We start from the raw sequence: 18605 nt of genomic DNA, 5'->3' as shown, positions 1-18605 counted from the left end.
TCATAGGGGCCCAGCAGCTCACTCGCAGATACATCTGGCAATGGGCTGCTGGTGGTTACATTCAGACCATAGACAGGGTTCTGCTGAACATGACAATGGGCCCATGACATCATGTCACACTGGGCCCCCAGTACTGTAGTACTATTTAAAGCACAGTATTGATGCTGAAAGGCCATCTGAAATGAGTTGCCACTACAAACTAGGTTGTCATGAATAATTAACTCAAATTATCCCCAGCAGTCATTGGTAGCATATTGGATTTTCCATGCACTATGTGATTTACAGAATGATAATTAACAATATCGGTCAAGAGGTGATAATATGATAACTGATTCCCAGTGACTCTAAGCACGAGCACTGGGGCCCCTGCACAGTTAATGACCATATATGACCTATCCGGGCTGCCGTAGTAATGCAAGACCGTAGCACTCCTCCTCAATGAACGTTGGAAAGATGGCGACGGCATACGCACAAGCGAGAGTCAACTGTGCCGGCGGATAGAAAGTGCTCTAAAGAGACAAAAACCTGCCTCTTTTGCAAAGATTTAACGGTGCAAAGTCGGTCTGATATTGCTTAGACATGGTTTAGTCCATGCACGGCAAGGAACAAGAAGCCACTGCTTTGCTATGGAGCCTCCGGATCGTAACAAGCCCAGCAGGTATGCGAATTTGTTGAACAGACACTACACCATCAGGACCTCGCGCTTGCCAAATAGGGAGCTGAGCGTGACACTGCAGCGGGCGCTATGGGAGCGCTTGCGCATCGCTTAGAAGTCCACTTCCTGTCAAATAGTGATACGCGTGCAGTTAACTGCAACACTGGAGTTGCAAACTTTTTGGAGGAACATTTTTAGGCGTACTCTGTTGCAGATATTATCTTCTTGTCTGATTCTCAGTTGCTAGAGAGAAAGAAAAAAAATGCTCACCAAATGATAAGGTAACATAACGAACACTTATCCACCGTGCAACATGTCAAACAAGCTAGCTAACGTCTAGCTACTTTAGCTGTCGCTTTCACTTTATTGTTCACCCGCAAGTTCACTGACAGAAACTGACCGCGCTGACGCTAGATACGTTTTGCAATGTGGGCTTGTAAGGTCGACTTGGAAGTGTGTTTTCGATTATTTGAGTGTGCCAGACCATGCATTTCATAATAACACCGAAGCGCAAACTTCGCTGTCTTTAGCTAGCATGTTGCTCCACTGTTATTGTTCACGTTAATCATCTAACATGGTTTTGCGCTCCTGTTGTTGTCTCGCACTCCCTACGCTGAGTTGTGTTATAGGGTGGTCGGTCAGTAAACACTTACTGTATTTATGAAAAAGCAAATTCAATACTTGGATGGTTGTCCCTCGTAGAGGTCTATAACTTTGTTCTCAAATATGTTGTGCAAATAGATGTGCAGCAGCAAATGTCTCATCATGCTGCATGAATTCTTATTGTTTAGACGACAAGGTTACGGAACGATACTTTTCTGCAATCTCACTGGGGAATGCATACAGGCAGACAGTTTTTCTTTGTCATATGTGCGCATCTCCTAATCGAAATGCGGCGTTGTTTGCCCCTGGCCGCTGGCAACAGACCCCCAGGAATCTGCTGTTATGTCTTCCCCTCTCCTCCCTTCTACTCAACATGCAACGGTCTGTCTGCAGAGTGTATTTGAGGGCATGTATCACGTTGGATCTGTTATCTGCTGAAATGTCTCGTTTTGAGTAGCAGCCGGTTGTTACTTCCTTGCAGCCTCAGTCCGAAGTGGACACACAAACAGCTTGCGTGATTGTGCAATACTTGTCCTGGTAAATTACTGTCAGGCATTGTTGCATTGAGAAAAAATACTGAGTCATGCTGTTGCTGGAAATGTGTGTCACAAGTTGTCGTGATTACAAGAGAGATTTATTTTCATGTTTATATCCGTGTGTGCTGTGTTCACAAAGTTTTGGGTTAAAGGTAAAGCATGCTCCGGAGAGCCCTGACTCTGTGCCTTCCTTGGCAGTGTTGTACTAGTTAGCATGAACTGCCAATGAGCCTACAAATGTAAAGTATAGGAGAGGCCTTCAGTCTTTGTAACGGAGAGATCCGTACACTCAATAAGTGTAAACGCGGAATGTGTGAGGTTGGTTCAAACTGACAACTATTCTAAGAAAGATGAGTTATGTGCTTGCTTGGCAATTGAGGCCTATCGCTAGCAAGTACAGAGGTCCTTTGTCAATAATGTCTTGTTCTCAAAGCCGGTCTGAAGACATTGTGGCTTACAAGCATTCCAGGGATTTCAGGATGTGGTGAACAGAAGGCAGTGGATCGCTGCCTGGAGACGCTCATGGGTAAAACTCATTAATGCCTTCATCTGCCAGGAGCACAGGCGGTAGAATACAGATGGACTGTCCTCTATCTAGCATTTCCCAACTGCGTCCTGTCTCTGCCCACACCTGCTTTTAGAGAAAGTAGTGCTGCTCTCACATTCTGCCACTCTCATCTGCCATTTCACATTTTACACAAAAGGATTCTTTGTCACTACTAAAGCTAAGGCACTCGGTGTTACTTATGTGCTACTGGAGTAACATCATCGTCACAGAGAAGGAAAGAAAAGATGGCTAAGTTCTGCAGAGTAACGTCATGCTCATCTCTTCGATTGGACATTTACGATGCGCGCAACTGCAAGAAACTGAAACGCAAGTTGAAACTGACAAAGGTGTTACTTAAGACTCTCCAGTTTCAGATTACATTTCATAGGTGGAGCAGACTGCTGTCTGCACAGCACTTACCATGCAAGTGTCATTAGGTGAGAACATGCCATTACTGCATTTACCACACGCTGCCGCCCACACTCTGCAACCAGTGTCTTCATTTAGATACGCTACATCATGTGACTTGTTTCGGTTAATGCCAAGAGCTTCCACTGGTACTGTACGGTCTGTCTTTTCTTAGACTGAGAGTTTTCCCTGGTGTCAAGTGATTTATAAGGCCAGATATATAAAAAAAAAAGCACAGCAGTGCATTAGAAACGCACTGTTTTTCTAATTCTTATGAATTATTATGTGGCTGTTTCATGTAGTACCATGCCTTGCAGAAGCTCGGTTGTGCATGCACAGTGTGCTTTGCCTCGTTGTGTGTAGGAGAGGTTGAGAGGTCCACTCCTGTTATCATACTCTGTTCCAGAGAAGGGTGGGGTCAAGTACATCGTGTTCATTGTCTGAATCCTGTCATCAATTCTGCCTTTGATGCAGTTTTGGATAGCTGCATCCTGCGTGTTTGTCAGGTATAGACAGGCAGAGCTCAGAGGTGCATACTCGTGCAAGTGTGAGCTACGCTTGCATGGAGATTTGGGTGCACAAATAAGTTTTATGTTCCTATTGCCTCATAGTTATCCCTTGACTGAAATTAGTAGCCAGCGGACACATCCTTTTTACAGTGGGGGGGTAATCAAAATCTGGATTCAGCCTACCGAGCATCAGTCATGCCAGCATGACCTAATTGGTAGAGTGTGTGCTCTTACAAAAACCCCGGCCTCCGTCTCCTCCTTTTCCTCTTTTTGAAAAAAATCCCCTTTTAGTTTGGCCATTGTGAGCAAGTGTGCTCACTAACCAGCTGTGTGCTATTCAGCTGTGGGCCTCACGGGCCACGTGTCACAACTACACAATAGAGTGCCCCCCCCTTCTGGTACAATGGTGTGGATGGCTGTGTCAAAGGTCAGGCCCCCCCTGACTCTCTGGCAGCCCTTAATATAACTGCATACAGAAAAGACTCTCGATTTTGTGCTGTTTATTATGCACTCAGTGTTTCTGCCTGGGGGCCGTAGCATTCCACTGGCCTTTATCAGCCCCCCCAATGAGCCATCAGATGAGCCATTGAGTCCAGCCAGACACCATCTGCAGTGATTATTCTCCGGGGACAGCTTGAAGACCGTAGTGCCGCTGCTATGGATAACTGCAGGGCATTGCAGGCCTGTAACTTTCTCTGTGTGGGCCTGCGAGTCGGTTTTTAGGAGAAAAAAAGCTAATAATTAAAAAAGGAGGAATTTGCGCAGTCTTTACTGCAGCAACACAATCTGTGCTCAAAGTGTCTCATGGTAACCAAACAAAACAACCGGCAATGGTGGCGTCATCGGTTCCGCTGTCATTCCTGAGTGATCCAGTCATGCTATTCTGCGTAGAGAAGTCTTTTTAAAACCCGGTCTCGCTCCCTCTCGCATGCATGTGCTATTTCTGTCCGCAGATACCGGATGGGTAGTTTACAAATGTGTGCACAATCTGATCGTACCTTTTGATTGACACAGTAGGATGTTGATGGCGCAATCTTCTTCCTCTATGCAGGTTCTTGATACAAAAGCAACGCAATTTGTCTGTTGTCGTTGTGCTAAATGCCTTTTTGCAACACACACACGATAGCTTGCTGTGCTTTCTTGTGCCTGCATACTGAGAGTTACCCATACAACACACTGATTAAGACACAAGTGTTCTTTTTCAAGCAAGAGTTAGTCTGTTTGTGTTATTGTTATTGTAGTGTGTATGTTCCCAAAGTCGTCATTGCATCTGAGTTTTTAGTGCATTTGAAGTTGCAGGATTTGCAGCAGGTGTCTGTGTGCCTCGCATTGAGTCACACAGCTGCTCCCCGGGGACTCTGTGTGTGTGTGTGTGTGTGTGTGTGTGTGTGTGTGTGTGTGTGTGTGTGCGCATAGAGACGGATCCTGCAGCGGGGCAGATGGGCAATAGAAGTCGGGACTCTTTTCTATGTGGGCTGCTTGAAAAGCCGAAGCCAGTGATTTGCAGATCAGCCCACCTCTCTTGACACTCACTCCCCCAGCGAGTGTGCCCCTTTCAACTCCGTCTACACAGATGCAAACAGGCGCGTGCTGGGGAATGCCTTTCACTCGGATGATCGATGGAAGGGACACATGGCGAGAAGCATATAGAATGCCCCCTCCTCTTCTTATTCTTTTTGTTTTCGTTGGTGGGGTTAGACCTTTCAACCCGTCTCTCTAATCCTGTTAAAAACCCCTCAGAAAGGCATTAGGGAACAAAGCTGTGACATTTTAATCTGGAAAGGCGCGCTGCACGCACTCTTGGTTTCTTTTCTTTTTTTTCTTTTCTTTTCTGCCCAGAAGGAAGTGTTTCAAGTGATTATAGTGTTTCCTCTCTGCAGAACTAGGTGCAACATATTCTACTATAGCCTTTCATAACCTCAAATTCACAGTGAGAATGTTGTTAAGCGACCGTCTTCATTGTTGCTCCAGGTTTAATATAAACACATGCTGTTTTGCAGCATCGTGTGTGCATACGGTCGAACACATTCTACATACTGATGAGTGAGTCTCGGTCCTCCATGAATCTTGACTTGTGCAGCATGGTTGATGACTTGGCAGACTTTCACCCTCAGAGTTAATGAGGGCTACTATTCCTCCCTCTCGGGCTGAGCCAGTATGTTTACCTAGACCGAGAGTGGGTGCCAGCAGGGAACCCACAGCTTATTATCCTGCGTCTGGGCGGCCGTGGTCGTGCACAGAGCATTGCTGCTGCAGCACGTTTGGGAGGCAGCCAGCCAGGCTCCAGAGGACAGACGACTCGTCAGTCTGCGGAAGGTAGCAGCAGACATTCAGTCTGGTTGCAGTTTAGCAACCTGTTTGCCGTGGGCATTAGAGGAGATTTGCTGCACTCTCTGTTATGAATACAAACAACCCCAGCGCTGTTTGACCTTGCACACACATTCCGTTTGCTTTCGTTTGTGATACGACTGAAATAGTTTGATAATGCAAACCATCAGGCTTGCTGTTAACACCACCTGGTTACAGTGCGTATTGTAAAGATGCTAAGCTACCTCATGTCTATAGTTTGTCTGTTTTTGACACGTCGTCGTTGAATGCCGACAGGCAGGCGAAGCCAGTGGAAGATGCATCCCAACAGAACTCTGGATTGGATGACTCCTGGGACTCTCCCAGCGAGGAAGAGGAGGCTATGTATGGCACTACACCTCCTTATACCTCCCGCCAGATGAAACGCATGTCTGGCAAACATCAACGAAACAGCCAGCCGAGGAGTGCTGGTCGGTCTCCCAACAAGGGTAAGTTAAATCATCTATTTGACTCCCGTAGATATATAAAATATATATATTTTTTAAAATATTTGACCTTGTTTTACATGTAGTTTTAACTTCATTGTGCTGACTGGGATGTCATTTCTGTGTTTATTTCAGTGGAAGTTACCCCACCTGCCCCGAAAGAGAGTCCCAAGCCGGCGGAGACCCCTGAGGAGCACAGCTACAAGCAGGGCAAGAAGCAGAGGGCCACGCTACGCTCCACGGAGAGAGACCACAAGAAGACGTTTGAAGGCTCCTTCATGCTGGACCCGCTCTCAAAGTCGAGCCCTTTCGGTGCCCTCAACATGGATCCCAGGAAGCATTACTTGAGCTTGGGCTGCAGCAGTTGCAAACTTCCCGTGTCTATGCCCCACATTGCCCGGACCCACCGGCAAACTTCGAGGACAGACTGTCCCGCCGACCGCCTCAAGTTCTTTGAAACTCTGCGTCTGCTGCTCAAGCTCACGTCTATGTCCTCCAAGAGGAAGGAGAAGGAGCAGAGAGGCCTGGAGAACATGGCCTTCATGGGTCACAACAACGAGGTCATTTGGTTGGAGCTGCAGGCGTGGCACGCCCGACGCTCCACCGGCGACCAGGACCTTTTTCTTTTCACTGCCCGCCAGGCCATCCCCGACATCATCAAGGAGGTGCTGCAATTTAAGGTCAACTATGCCAGCCTGAGAGGGGCCCAGTGTTCAGGGTCTCAAGCAATCCAGGAGGGCTATCAGATTGTCCCAGATCTAGTCTGTGGAGAGGAGCGGGAGCCTGCTGTAGCGGTGACCAACCACTGTGGAGTAGACCCCTGGGGCTTCAGCGCCTACCCCTCACCGGCGATGAACGCAGCAGAGCCTCTGGGCTCCGGCGCTGATTGCAGGGAGCACCTTCAGCGCCAGCGGCTTGCGTTTGAGCAGGTCAAGCGTGTTATTGAGTTGCTGGAGTCCGTGGAAGCGTTGTACCCCTCTTTGCAGGCCCTGCAGAAGGAATATCAAAAGTATGCAGCGCGAGACTTCCAGGGCAGGGTGCAGGCGCTCTGCCTGTGGCTCAACATCACCCAGGACCTCAACCAGAAGCTGCGCGTCATGGCCACCGTTCTGGGCCTCCACGATCTGTCCCGCATCGGGTGGCCCGTCTTCGAGATCCTTTCGCCTCGCTGCTCCCGCGGCAACGAAGAAGAGGAGAACGAGGAAGACGAGGAGGATGACTCGACAGCCACTTTTACGGCGGAAAGCGATGGAGAGGACAGGGATGCTGAGGAGGAGGAGGAGGAGGACGAGGAGGAGGAGGAGGAGGAGGGGATGTTGGGACGTGTAGCAGAGGCAGAGTTGTCTCCCTCCTTTACTCCTAAATTTGCCCGCTTGTTGTCAGAAGAGGAGTTTCTCCCCACTGCAACGGCAGGAAGTGCAGAGGCGATTGCGGGAGGAGGAGTATTCCGCCCGACAGCCATTTACAGGCCGTTTGTGGATAAAGCTCTGAAACAGATGGGGCTGCGTAAACTGATCCTCCGACTGCACAAACTGATGGACCGCTCTCTGCAGAGGTCCAGAGCAGCGCTGCTCCGCCACACTCCTGAACTGGAGGTAAGGCTTTCGTTTTTTTTTTTTACCTGCACACGTGACGGTTACCATTAATTTTATTTATCCTCAATAAATCGAATCATTAAATATGTAATTATTACAGCTAATTCAGTAAATGTTCATACATCTATACGTCTATATAAGTGAACACGTAGACTTCTCTTTCTCACTGGCTCTGCGCATGCACACTTAAGTGGAGAGCAAAAGCAGTCAAGCAGCTAATTGTAATGTTTGTAGTGCAAATGTTAGTAAGTTAATTAGGCACTTGAGGAAACGGCATTTGGAGCTTAAAGAAGACCGGGCCATAAACAACAGAGGGGGTTTAAACACAAGCTGGTAAAAGAAAAACAGAGTTCAGAGGAGAGTACTGTCATTGAGTTTGTGGAGGTTCACATACTGTCCTCCACTTGTAAACTTACAAAGAGGAATGTGAATTTATAAGGCAGTATTATTTAGCCAACTGTTAACATACTAACCATGGTGCTCTGTAATACATGCTGAATTCCCTTCACGGGCTCTTCCGCCCTCAGTTTGCAGACTTCCCAGACCCCATGCTGTACAGTGATTACCTGCCAGAGCTTTCCCGCCATGTGTCCTGCAGTTGTCCGGCTCACCCAGAGCTCGGAGCGGACCAGGTTTCCTGGGAGGATTTGCTGGACATGGACCTCCCGTCCTTCCGGCCGGCGTTCCTCGTGCTTTGCCGAGTCCTTCTCAACGTTATCCACGAATGCCTTAAACTGCGACTTGAACAGAGGCCTGCTGGAGAGCCCTCACTGCTCAGTATCAAACAGGCAAGCAGCTGCTGAAACACTCACTTTTGTGTTTGAGTTTTTAAGTACACATCTAATGAACATATATCTTCCTCTGTCTTATTAAATAAATGATTAAGCTTAGTTCATTTAAGAAATAGTGAGAATATCCAGAACTATCCTTGAAGACGGTAATACTTCACAGGTACGTCATATATAGGAGCTCATCTTAATGTTTTTTCATGTGTTATTTGTGCTCTACAGTTGGTGCGCGAGTGTAAGGAGGTTCTTAAAGGTGGTCTTCTGATGAAGCAGTATTATCAGTTCATGCTGCGCGGCGTGGTGGCTGATGCTCAGGGCTTGCAGACAAATGCCAATATTGACGAGTTTGAAGAGGACCTTCACAAGATGCTTATGGTAGGACTCCTAACCTTTCCCCCTTCACTACTTCAAATTACAGAGTTTAAATCGACGAGAAAAACTTGTGAATTTTGTATGCGTGAAATGTGACTTGTGGTTATCTGATGTCTGTCGCTGTTTTTTGTAGGTCTACTTTGACTACATGCACAGTTGGATCCAGATGTTGCAGCAGCTGCCTCAGGCCTCTCACAGCTTAAAGAACCTGTTGGAGGAGGAGTGGAACTTCACCAAAGTCATCACTCCTTACATCCGTGGAGGGGAGGCCCAGTCTGGGAAGCTTTTCTGGTCAGTCACTAACCTGCAAAGCAAACTAAGATAAATGTGATTGTTGTTTTTTCACTTAAATGATAGGTTCACAAGTTTGTATTTGAGTTGAGGAGGAAATGATGAAACCTGTTTGAATGACCATACGGGCACTTGGCTATTGTTTTAAGACTGAACTTATCCGTTTGAGAGTGTTACTCTTATTTATGTGAAACTGAGGACTCTTCTGCTCGTTTGCAGTGATATTGCCGGGATGCTGCTTAAATCCACTGGAGAGTTCCTTGATGCCGGCTTGCAAAAGAGTGGTAATGAATTCTGGGAATGTGCGGATGACAGCACCGCCTCCGATGAGATCAGGTAAGGGGGAATAATTTCTGTTTCCGTCAGTGTGTTGTTATTATTTTTGGCCCAGTGGAGGTGTTTTAATTTTTTAACCTTTTTTGATACTTCAAGGCGGTCCGTTATCGAGACCAGTCGGTCGCTTAAAGAGCTGTTTCACGAGGCCAGGGAGCGAGCGTCTAAGGCTCTGGGCTTTGCCAAAATGCTTCGCAAGGTGAGAGAAAGGAGTGAAGAATTTTCACTCCCTTGAAATAGAAAGCCACAACAGAACTGACTATGCAGTTACTCTGTGACCCTGTCTTTTTTTTTTTTTATTTGCTCACCAAAGAACTGGGACTGTTTGTTCTGACACACACTTTGTTTGATTACTTCTGTGCAGGACTTAGAAGTCGCTGCAGTTTTCAGTTTCACTAACGGGGTGACTTGTCTCCTGGAGGCACTGAAGAAGGGAAACTATGTCAAGGTGCGGTTGCTTCTCTGTCAAGTTGACACATATCTGATCTCTTTCTTTTCTGTTCTACGTTTAACCTCCTTCTTCTTTTCTCCAGGTTCAGATTCCAGGCTTGGAGGAGCTGCAAGTGTTTGTCCCCTGTGGCTTGATGAACCAGCGGCCTCTCATCCTGCAGCTTCTCAACGCCGCTGTCGGTAAAGACTGCTCCAAAGAGCCCGAAGAAATTGCAGACGAGGATGCCTACCTGCTCATGAGTAAACACGGAGCGGGAGACCCCACTACTGATTCTGACTGGGCTCAGTGGGACGGAGAGCTGCTCAAACTGGTCCCCCAGATGGAAACCGTTGACACTTTAAGAGCCATGACGGTTTGTGACATTTTTAATTTAAATCTCTGTGTATATACGTGTGTGTCCCCAGTGTTTACAAGCCTCCCATTGGTCCGATGTGCTTTCAGGTGGAGAACATACTCTTGATAGTGATGCAATCGGCTCATCTGGTGGCCCAGCGAAAGGTCTTTCAGCAATCCATGGAGGATGTGCTCACTCTTAGCCGGGAGCAGACATCTAGTCAGCCTCTCATCGCGAGCGCTCTGGAGGAGCTCAAGGTACTTGCGTAGCCACACGCTATGATTTCTAACCCGTTAATAAACGCTTTTTTTTTTTAATGTGTTGTTGTAAATAGAGGTCCATGTTGGTGCCCTACTTTACCCTGAATTTCTGCTTTATTAACATTACGTGAAAAAGACACCAGGCCACTATGAGGCCAGATTTTTAGAAATAATTCTCAAAAGGGAAGTTGCTAAACTTTCACATCTGTTACAATCAGAGGCATGAAACCACATGTTCTCACGATGGTGCTGTCAGTTCTAAGCTTTGAATGCTTCCACTGATCACTTCGACGTTTACGTTTTCAACATCATCTTTTTATCAGAAAATGCTAATAAAGCTCTCTCTTCTCCTACCACAGGATGAGGCACTACAGCTATGCATTAAGATCAACACTGCCATCGACCGAGTGGAGTACATGTTCACCACAGAGTTTGAGGCAGAGGTGGAGGAGTCCGAGTCGGCCACTCTGCATCAGTACTACAGAGAGGCAATGATACAGGGCTACAACTTTGCCTTTGAGGTAACTGTAGCACAGAAGCACATGCTTTAGATGCTACACATCTATAGTTATGGGTTATATTTGCAATGAAACAATAAAGCTACATAAGGACTGAATTAGTTGTGAAGTCATCAGATCGAGGGAAGTTGAGGCTGTAATATTAAATATACTCCGGTGTGCCGATTTTTTTATTTGCAGTACCACAAGGAGGTGGTGCGCCTGATGTCAGGGGAGTTCAGGCAGAGGATTGGGGAACGCTACATAACTTTTGCCCGCAAATGGATGACCTATGTCTTGACCAAATGTGAGAGTGGCAGAGGCACCAAGCCCAGGTAAGGCCTTACCTTCCATCAATTGAGCGTATTCATAAGTAGTTCACTTCTGTCTCTTATTTTGCCCTCTGGTTCGGCACAGAGTCTGCCAGCTAGTGTGGCGTTCCTGAGGCAGCATTTAAGGGATTGAGTTTGGTGCTCAGTGAGGCGTACTGTAGCATTGCTGCAAGAGAGTTAAAGTGAGGCCCTCTGGTTTTTGGCATTGACCTTATTGATCAAAAAGACACGCTTTTGCGTTTAGCCAGAACAAGCTATCGTGGCAACATTGTACAGAGTAAAGCCGTAAGCTTATTTTATGGAATTCAACTGCAGCAGTAACATTTTGGAGACATAAACAAAAATAGGCACACTTGGCAGTGAGAACGAGTCATCTGTGTTATATATTTAAAACTATTCCACCGTATTATCTACTGTTACTGAGCTCCGTGTGATGAGAACACAAGGAGCTACTTACAAGTCTTCAAGGATGAAGATACTGAAACCTATTCCATATATAATCACAACTGTTAGACGTGTGATTAATACAATCAACTGACATGCTTCTCAAACAAAAACATGCATCTGATTCATCTCATATTTGTGTATCAACTTTAAGTTTTGATGATTACCTGAATGTTGTTGAAAACGTGCTGATACACAGTGAAGTTTGGGGCCACACTGATTGACTGCCATGTTTAACCGACAGGTGGGCGACTCAGGGTTTTGACTTTCTTCAGGCTATCGAACCGGCCTTTATATCAGCGTTGCCTGAGGATGACTTCCTGGTAATATTGCCTGTTTTCTTCTATGTGTCGTTTTAAAAAAAATTGCCCAACAAGCATGGTTTGAATATGTTGCATTTGTTCTCTATTGACTGTGAACTTATCTGTCTTTCTGCAGAATTTACAAGCTCTGATGAATGAATGTATTGGACACGTGATTGGAAAACCTCATAGCCCAGTCACTGGCCTGTACATCGGTGAGATGCTCCTCTGCGATACGTCTCTGGAGTTCAGGATTTATTTCCGCGTTTACATTCTGTGTCATGGGAACAAGCTGTTACATAAAACAGGCACAACTGTAACATATCAACTAAGCATGGACGCGACCTGAAGGTTGTTAGTCTGAGCACTGATTACTCCGACTCCTTTGAGCAACTCCACGCTCAGTGGCCAACAGTAGAAGTAGGATGTGACTGGAAAAAAGAGGATGTTTGCTCAGCAAACATTTACTGATGACAAAGATGTGGGAAAAAAATGAACTATACATAATAAAAACAGGCCAACTGCAGAATGTCACAGCCTTGTTCCTGCCATTTAATACATTACTAAAGTAATGTTTATAGAAATATAATGCTTCAACAGGTGACCACCAAATGTGGCTAAAATAGTTTCTTGACGGAAAAGGTCTAAAGTCTGAGCAAACTAAGATATGTAGGCAACCAACTGCTACTAGAACTAAATGTCTTTCTTTGGTGTGGACGGAGTAAAGCAACACAATGAAGTGGTGACAGAACCTGTAAAAACATGAGCACTTAGCCCTCCTACAGCAGAATTAATGGTGGTACTTGTGATCTTTCATTTGTTGTAGATTTCTCCCAACCCATAAACAGAGTTTCCTTTTTCTGGGTGGGGTGACCAAACTAAGCATTTGCCGTTTTCCTTTTCAGCTCCCAGGAATAGTCCTCGTCCTGTAAAGGTCCCTCGCTGCCATAGTGACCCACCAAACCCCAATCTGTTTATCCCTAATAACGAAGGTTTCAGGTAGGTGGTGTTAGTTTAGCTTTTTACAAGAGTCTGTGTGCGCACTGTGTTTTAATACTCTTTCCTGCATGGCTCATTATGCCTCATCGGCTCTGCTTTGTATGTGTACCGATGTCTTTGCACTGTGGTTGGTGGGCTTATGTTTGACGCCAGCTTCTCTGTGTTTTGTATGTGTGAGCTCTGAGTATGTCAGTGGTCCTTTTAGTCTGTAGAGTGTCTGAGTGAGTGTGTGTGTGTGTGTGTGTGTGTGTGTGTGTGTGTCTGTCCCTCAACCAGCCACCCAGTCACCCACACACAAACATATCTCCACACTTCCCACTCAAGCCACCGTACTTTCCCTAGGCAGACCTCCTCAGTTTGCTTTTTCACCACACAGCTCTCGAAGTCTCCCCTGCGACCTCCGGAACCAGCTGTTCCCCAACGGCCCTCGCCCAGTCCCTCAGGGCCCGGGGGAACACAGCCACACCAAAGCACCCAGCAGCAGCCCCAATGACGTCAGGTAGCTTTGCCCCCAAGTCAACTGGTAGAAACTGCGGTCAAAACACAGCCTCAGTTGCCAAAACCAAAGCCATCGTCACTGACTTTTAACATAAGGCTGCTGGAAATTGAAGGAGCACACAATACTTTGGGTTCAAGTTTTGTAATATTTTATTTGCAGGCCCTATAATAGTGAATTTCAAAAGGTATAAAGAATGAAACACTGTGCTTATGATCGCGCTTTAATGAAGTGATATATTTTATATTATACTTGTTTTTATTCCATTATTAGGTTTTATAGATTTGATTTATATATTCAGACATATATTGGATTAACTGCCATGTCCACAAAGTCAGTCTCCCATTCTCTGTAAATTGAGCATTTCCTGGCTTTTTTTATATTTGGCTTCAATCTTTAGTAGTTTTAGAGAAGTTTAAGTTTGTTTGCACAAAAGCGTTGGCTTTTTGGACTACAGGAACATTTTATTCAACTAAATAATGAGGCATTTCCCTTCACATTCTACCAGAAATGCAATTTTACTTTGAATTTAATGGATTTTTTTAATGCATCGATGCTGCAATTTCAGCATGGCTGTACAGATGTGAGCATTTTAACTTGCTACAGCATAAAAGAAGTGCTGCTAGAAGGTGCATCTAAATAATATGCGTGACATCGATGTAAGCTACAAAATAAAATCATTTAAATTCAAGAAAAACCTCAGATTACTGCTTACGAGGAGAAGCAGTTTTTTTGAGCATTATAAGTGTTAATGTAGCTTTTACAACCCCGCTAAATTTGAACAAATCAGACAAATGACTTTATATAAGTGTTGCTACTGATCAAAGGGAGAGAATGTGATTGTTGTGCATGGTGTGAAAATGGGGGGGAAAAAACACACTTCAATGAATGAGTGGGCTATGATATTCTGCTTTTAATGCTATTAACATTAGTCTTGCTTTGATGCTGGTGATTCACTGCCATTAGATTTTGGGCTTATTCGTGCTTTTGAAATCGGGAACATGCACTCTGGAGATCTAACCTTTAAGTGTGTGTTGAGCTGTATAATGACTCTGGTGCATGCTGAACTGTTAATGGGTTTCCAAACGCATACTAAGAATCTGCTCAATCTTTTTCTTTTTTTCTCCTAAAAGGTCATATGGTTTTATCATCTTTTTTTTATAGTGTCCTGAAACCCTAATACTCACTGTGCAGCTTATAATCGTGTAGTATTTGATGGGTCTGAAACCTGCTGTGTGACTCAGTAGGTTGATTGGACCGCCGTGTTTTTTGCAGGGGATCCAGTTACCATGAAAATGACCGCCTGTCGTCGGTTGCAGCAGAGTTGCATTTCAAATCTCTGAGTCGCCACTCCAGCCCCACAGAGGACCGAGAAGGTGGGTGCATTCAGCGCTGTGCATTATTTTAATCCACATGTGCATATAAAGGTTCTAATTGGCTGAATTTTCTCTTTCTGATTTCTTTCCCCAGAGCCGTCCTATCCTAAGGGAGACCCCAACAGCGCCGCTCGTCGAAGCTGGGAGCTCCGCACTTTCATCAGCCAGTCCAAGGGTGAGATTTTTAAGTGACGTTGGATCGACTAAAACATACAAAACATGAAAATAATAAATGCTAAATCCTTTTTCCTGCCACCCGTCTCAGACACCGCAGCACGGCAAAGCCCCATGGAGGCTGTCCGTCGCTCCATTCGCAAGTTTGAGGACAAACGGTACGCTGTGATGAAGCAGCGCAACATCATCGGCCAAGTGTGTCACACACCCAAGTCCTACGACAACGTCATGCACGTCGGGCTCCGAAAGGTGACCTTCAAGTGGCAGAGGGGCAACAAGATAGGTACGGCTACCTACTGACTGCATTGGTTATGAGGTGTGTCATGGAACGCACAGACAGGCAGTGATGCAATGTTTTGTTTGTATAACAGGTGAGGGCCAGTATGGGAAGGTATACACCTGCATCAACGTTGACACTGGTGAACTAATGGCTATGAAGGAGGTATGTACAGCAAGACCAATTCCATAGTTACAAAAATCAAATAATAATATGATCTGCAGCGGTAAGTCTTCTTCTTCTTTTTTTTAAACCAGATCCGATTCCAGCCAAACGATCACAAAACAATCAAGGAGACTGCAGATGAGCTGAAAATATTCGAAGGCATTAAACACCCGAACTTGGTGCGATACTTTGGAGTGGAGCTCCATCGGGTAAGATGCACACGTTTTATTTTGATCCGGGCATCACATGGTGCACACTGAAGCAGCTTGGTCTAACCTTTCGTGCGCTCACCTGTAGGAGGAGATGTACATCTTCATGGAGTACTGTGACGAGGGCACTCTGGAGGAGGTGTCCAGGCTGGGGCTGCAGGAACATGTCATCAGGCTCTACAGTAAACAAATCACTACAGCCATCAATGTCCTCCATGAACACGGCATTGTCCACCGGGATATCAAGGGTCCGTTTCACACGCTCTTATTTTCTTTTTCTTATTGGATACGCAGGAAATTGTGAGTGAACTCTGCATCCATGTTCCCACTGTTGATTCTCTGTTTTTTTTAAATTATTATTATAACAGGAGCCAACATCTTTTTGACATCATCTGGCCTTATTAAGCTCGGTGACTTTGGCTGTTCAGTCAAGTTGAGGAACAACACTCACACCATGCCAGGGGAGGTGAACAGCACACTGGGAACAGCTGGTAAGAAATGATATTTTGTGTCTGGATGCCACCACTAGGGGTCACTGTGGCGTGATATTTAACTTGTTCTCTTTCACCAAATAGATGTCGACCCACGTGCTGTGATTTATTACAAAAGTGTGTTCATATATGGGCGTGGTGTCTGTAACCCGTTCCTTAACTTGTGTAGTGGATACAATGATCTTCATTTTAATATATTTGTTTGGTATGCATATTTAAATCTTATTCCCTTTTGATCACATGTAATCATATTTCTTAAACCTGCATAGTGTATCTCTGATGATTAAATTCTAGTGTTTAATAACTCGTTTTATGTCTAAATCAGCATACATGGCCCCTGAAGTCATCACCAGAGCAAAGGGGGAAGGTCATGGACGAGCAGCGGACATCTGGAGTTTGGGCTGCGTTCTCATTGAGATGGTGACTGGAAAGGTAAGGAGTGATAGTGCGTCATGTATTTTGACCTAGCCATAGATCCGTTAAATCACACCGGCTTGTAATTTTCCTATGCTGCAAGTACACCATGATGTAAGCGGGGCGGAAATACTTGTATTATTTTGGCTGTTTGACTCTGTTACTAGGCTCACCCACAACGCCCACTTGTACAACTTGCCCATTTTAAATGACTGGGAGAACATATATGTTCCTAACCTTTATTTGTGATGATTGAAATTAACATTTAAAAATACAATAAAGATATTACCCTCCATTTCCTTTTCTAAAAAAGAAAGACAACATTTATTCTGCTGCTATCGTGTGACGTCTGGGCCAATCACAACAGGCCATTGGGGTCACAGTACAGACTCCATACTATGGATATTTTATTAGGTATAGAATACCACAGGTAAAAGAGAGAAATAAGTCGGTGTCTATGACAATTCTAATTAAATACGTCACCTGAAATCAAAGGATTTAGGTTTTCATGCACTTTCACCCTGCGTTTTGTGTTGACTATAGTTTGGAGCTGTGTGGGGAGCATGTACCAACGGTTAAGAATGCAGATGCAGTCACTGACTTATTTCATAGCTGCTGCTGCTCTCTCTCGTTAAAAGTCAATCTAGCTCACCCAGCCGTCGATCTCTCTCTCTCCCTGCAATCAATTTACGGTAAACTAATATTACTCCAGCCAGATCATCCAAACAAGATGGTATTTCCTTAAATACAATTAAAATGTCAGCGTTCTAAGACAATGGATGTTCCACAGCAATAAACATGACGCTGTGTTTTCACTGTCGAACAAGCGATGAGCGATATACCCAGGCATGCTAGTTGTAATAAATGGCCTATAAACCGTCACAAGTAAATAATGAGCTATCTCAGCTTTGAAAACTACTTCAAAAAAGTGTCCTCATCAAACGGATGCGCTATTCACCATCCACAGGCTGGAAACCGTCAAAGGAAGGCAGACAGTATTGATAACTGTTTCAGCCTTTAGCAAAACCGCCTCTTCCAGACTAGTGAAATGCTAGTGGTTGTTTGGGTTATTTAAAATAGCTGGTAAAAAGTTATGGAACAGCTTGTCAAAGGCAAAGTTTTGTCCACATACTTTAATTTATTTCCCCCTTTCTTACCACCACAAGAAATTCACTGAACCAAAAACAACCGGAGGAGATGATGTCATGTTCTCCCTTTTTGTCTCAACCTGCAGAGGCCCTGGCACGAGTATGAGCACAACTTCCAGATCATGTACAAAGTGGGCATGGGCCATAAACCCCCCATCCCGGAGAAGCTGAGCACAGAAGGGAAGGACTATCTCGGTCACTGTCTGGAGAGCGAACCCAAACGCCGCTGGACAGCTAGCATGCTGCTAGACCACCCGTTTGTCAAGGTGAGACGCTACGAGGCCACACATTTTTAAAGGAGTCCTGCCAGACCAAAACCCAATGTAATCGCAAAACACCTAACACGTGAACTGTCATGGCTTGTCGTCCACAAATGCCCACAGCTACAGCTTTTATCTTTTTGTCTGTTTCAGGTTTGTACGGATGAAGAGTGAACGGACCTCCTCTGCGACTTTTACGTTTACAAATGAAAGCACTACTGTACATGCTGTTGGCTAAAGACAAAAAAGAACCGTGGACGTGGAGAAGAGGAAGTTGCGGCTGAAGGCACATGGAGTTAAACTGAGGAACTAATACAATATCATTTCAGAGGACAACTGGACCTATGGAGTTTAGGGTTGTCTTTATGTACCCATGGACTGGGGGGAGGGGGGGGGGACTGTACTGTACATACTGTAAGAATAGGATTGGCTTTAATTCTTGTATAAACAATATTGTAAAGTTAAAGTAACTATTACCACATTTGTTGTCCTCACTGGTGAAAAGGCCTCTCAAAAAGCAATGAGGGATACTTTTTTTTTTTTTTAA

The 18605-nt window shown here is 45.2% G+C and overlaps 1 protein-coding gene across 2 annotated transcripts; it reads left to right on the top strand.

Annotated features, from left to right (window-relative positions):
- The first annotated feature begins 499 nt into the window (after positions 1–499).
- On the top strand, positions 500–18597 carry map3k4 (mitogen-activated protein kinase kinase kinase 4). 2 transcript variants are annotated; one of them, XM_079168648.1, is made up of 26 exons: positions 500–658; positions 5863–6053; positions 6186–7645; positions 8173–8433; positions 8656–8808; positions 8939–9096; positions 9316–9432; positions 9529–9628; positions 9794–9877; positions 9963–10232; positions 10322–10471; positions 10834–10995; positions 11173–11306; positions 11992–12070; positions 12186–12264; positions 12955–13048; positions 14820–14920; positions 15015–15095; positions 15186–15377; positions 15466–15536; positions 15629–15745; positions 15834–15993; positions 16114–16236; positions 16562–16668; positions 17885–18064; positions 18212–18597. In XM_079168648.1, exons 1-26 carry the CDS (start codon positions 627–629, stop codon positions 18230–18232), a joined length of 4677 nt encoding a protein of 1558 aa, XP_079024774.1. In that variant the 5' UTR covers positions 500–626; the 3' UTR covers positions 18233–18597. The 2 variants fall into 2 exon arrangements, with proteins under 2 accessions (XP_079024774.1, XP_079024775.1); XM_079168649.1 differs by lacking the exon at positions 500–658 and adding an exon at positions 841–936.
- The last annotated feature ends 8 nt before the right edge of the window (positions 18598–18605 follow it).

Source organism: Pholis gunnellus, assembly GCF_910591455.1.
Source record: "Pholis gunnellus genome assembly, chromosome: 11".
NCBI classification, from domain to species: Eukaryota; Metazoa; Chordata; class Actinopteri; order Perciformes; family Pholidae; genus Pholis; species Pholis gunnellus.
The sequence above is the reverse complement of the archived record's forward strand: the minus strand, read 5'-3'. Positions and strand labels throughout refer to the sequence as shown.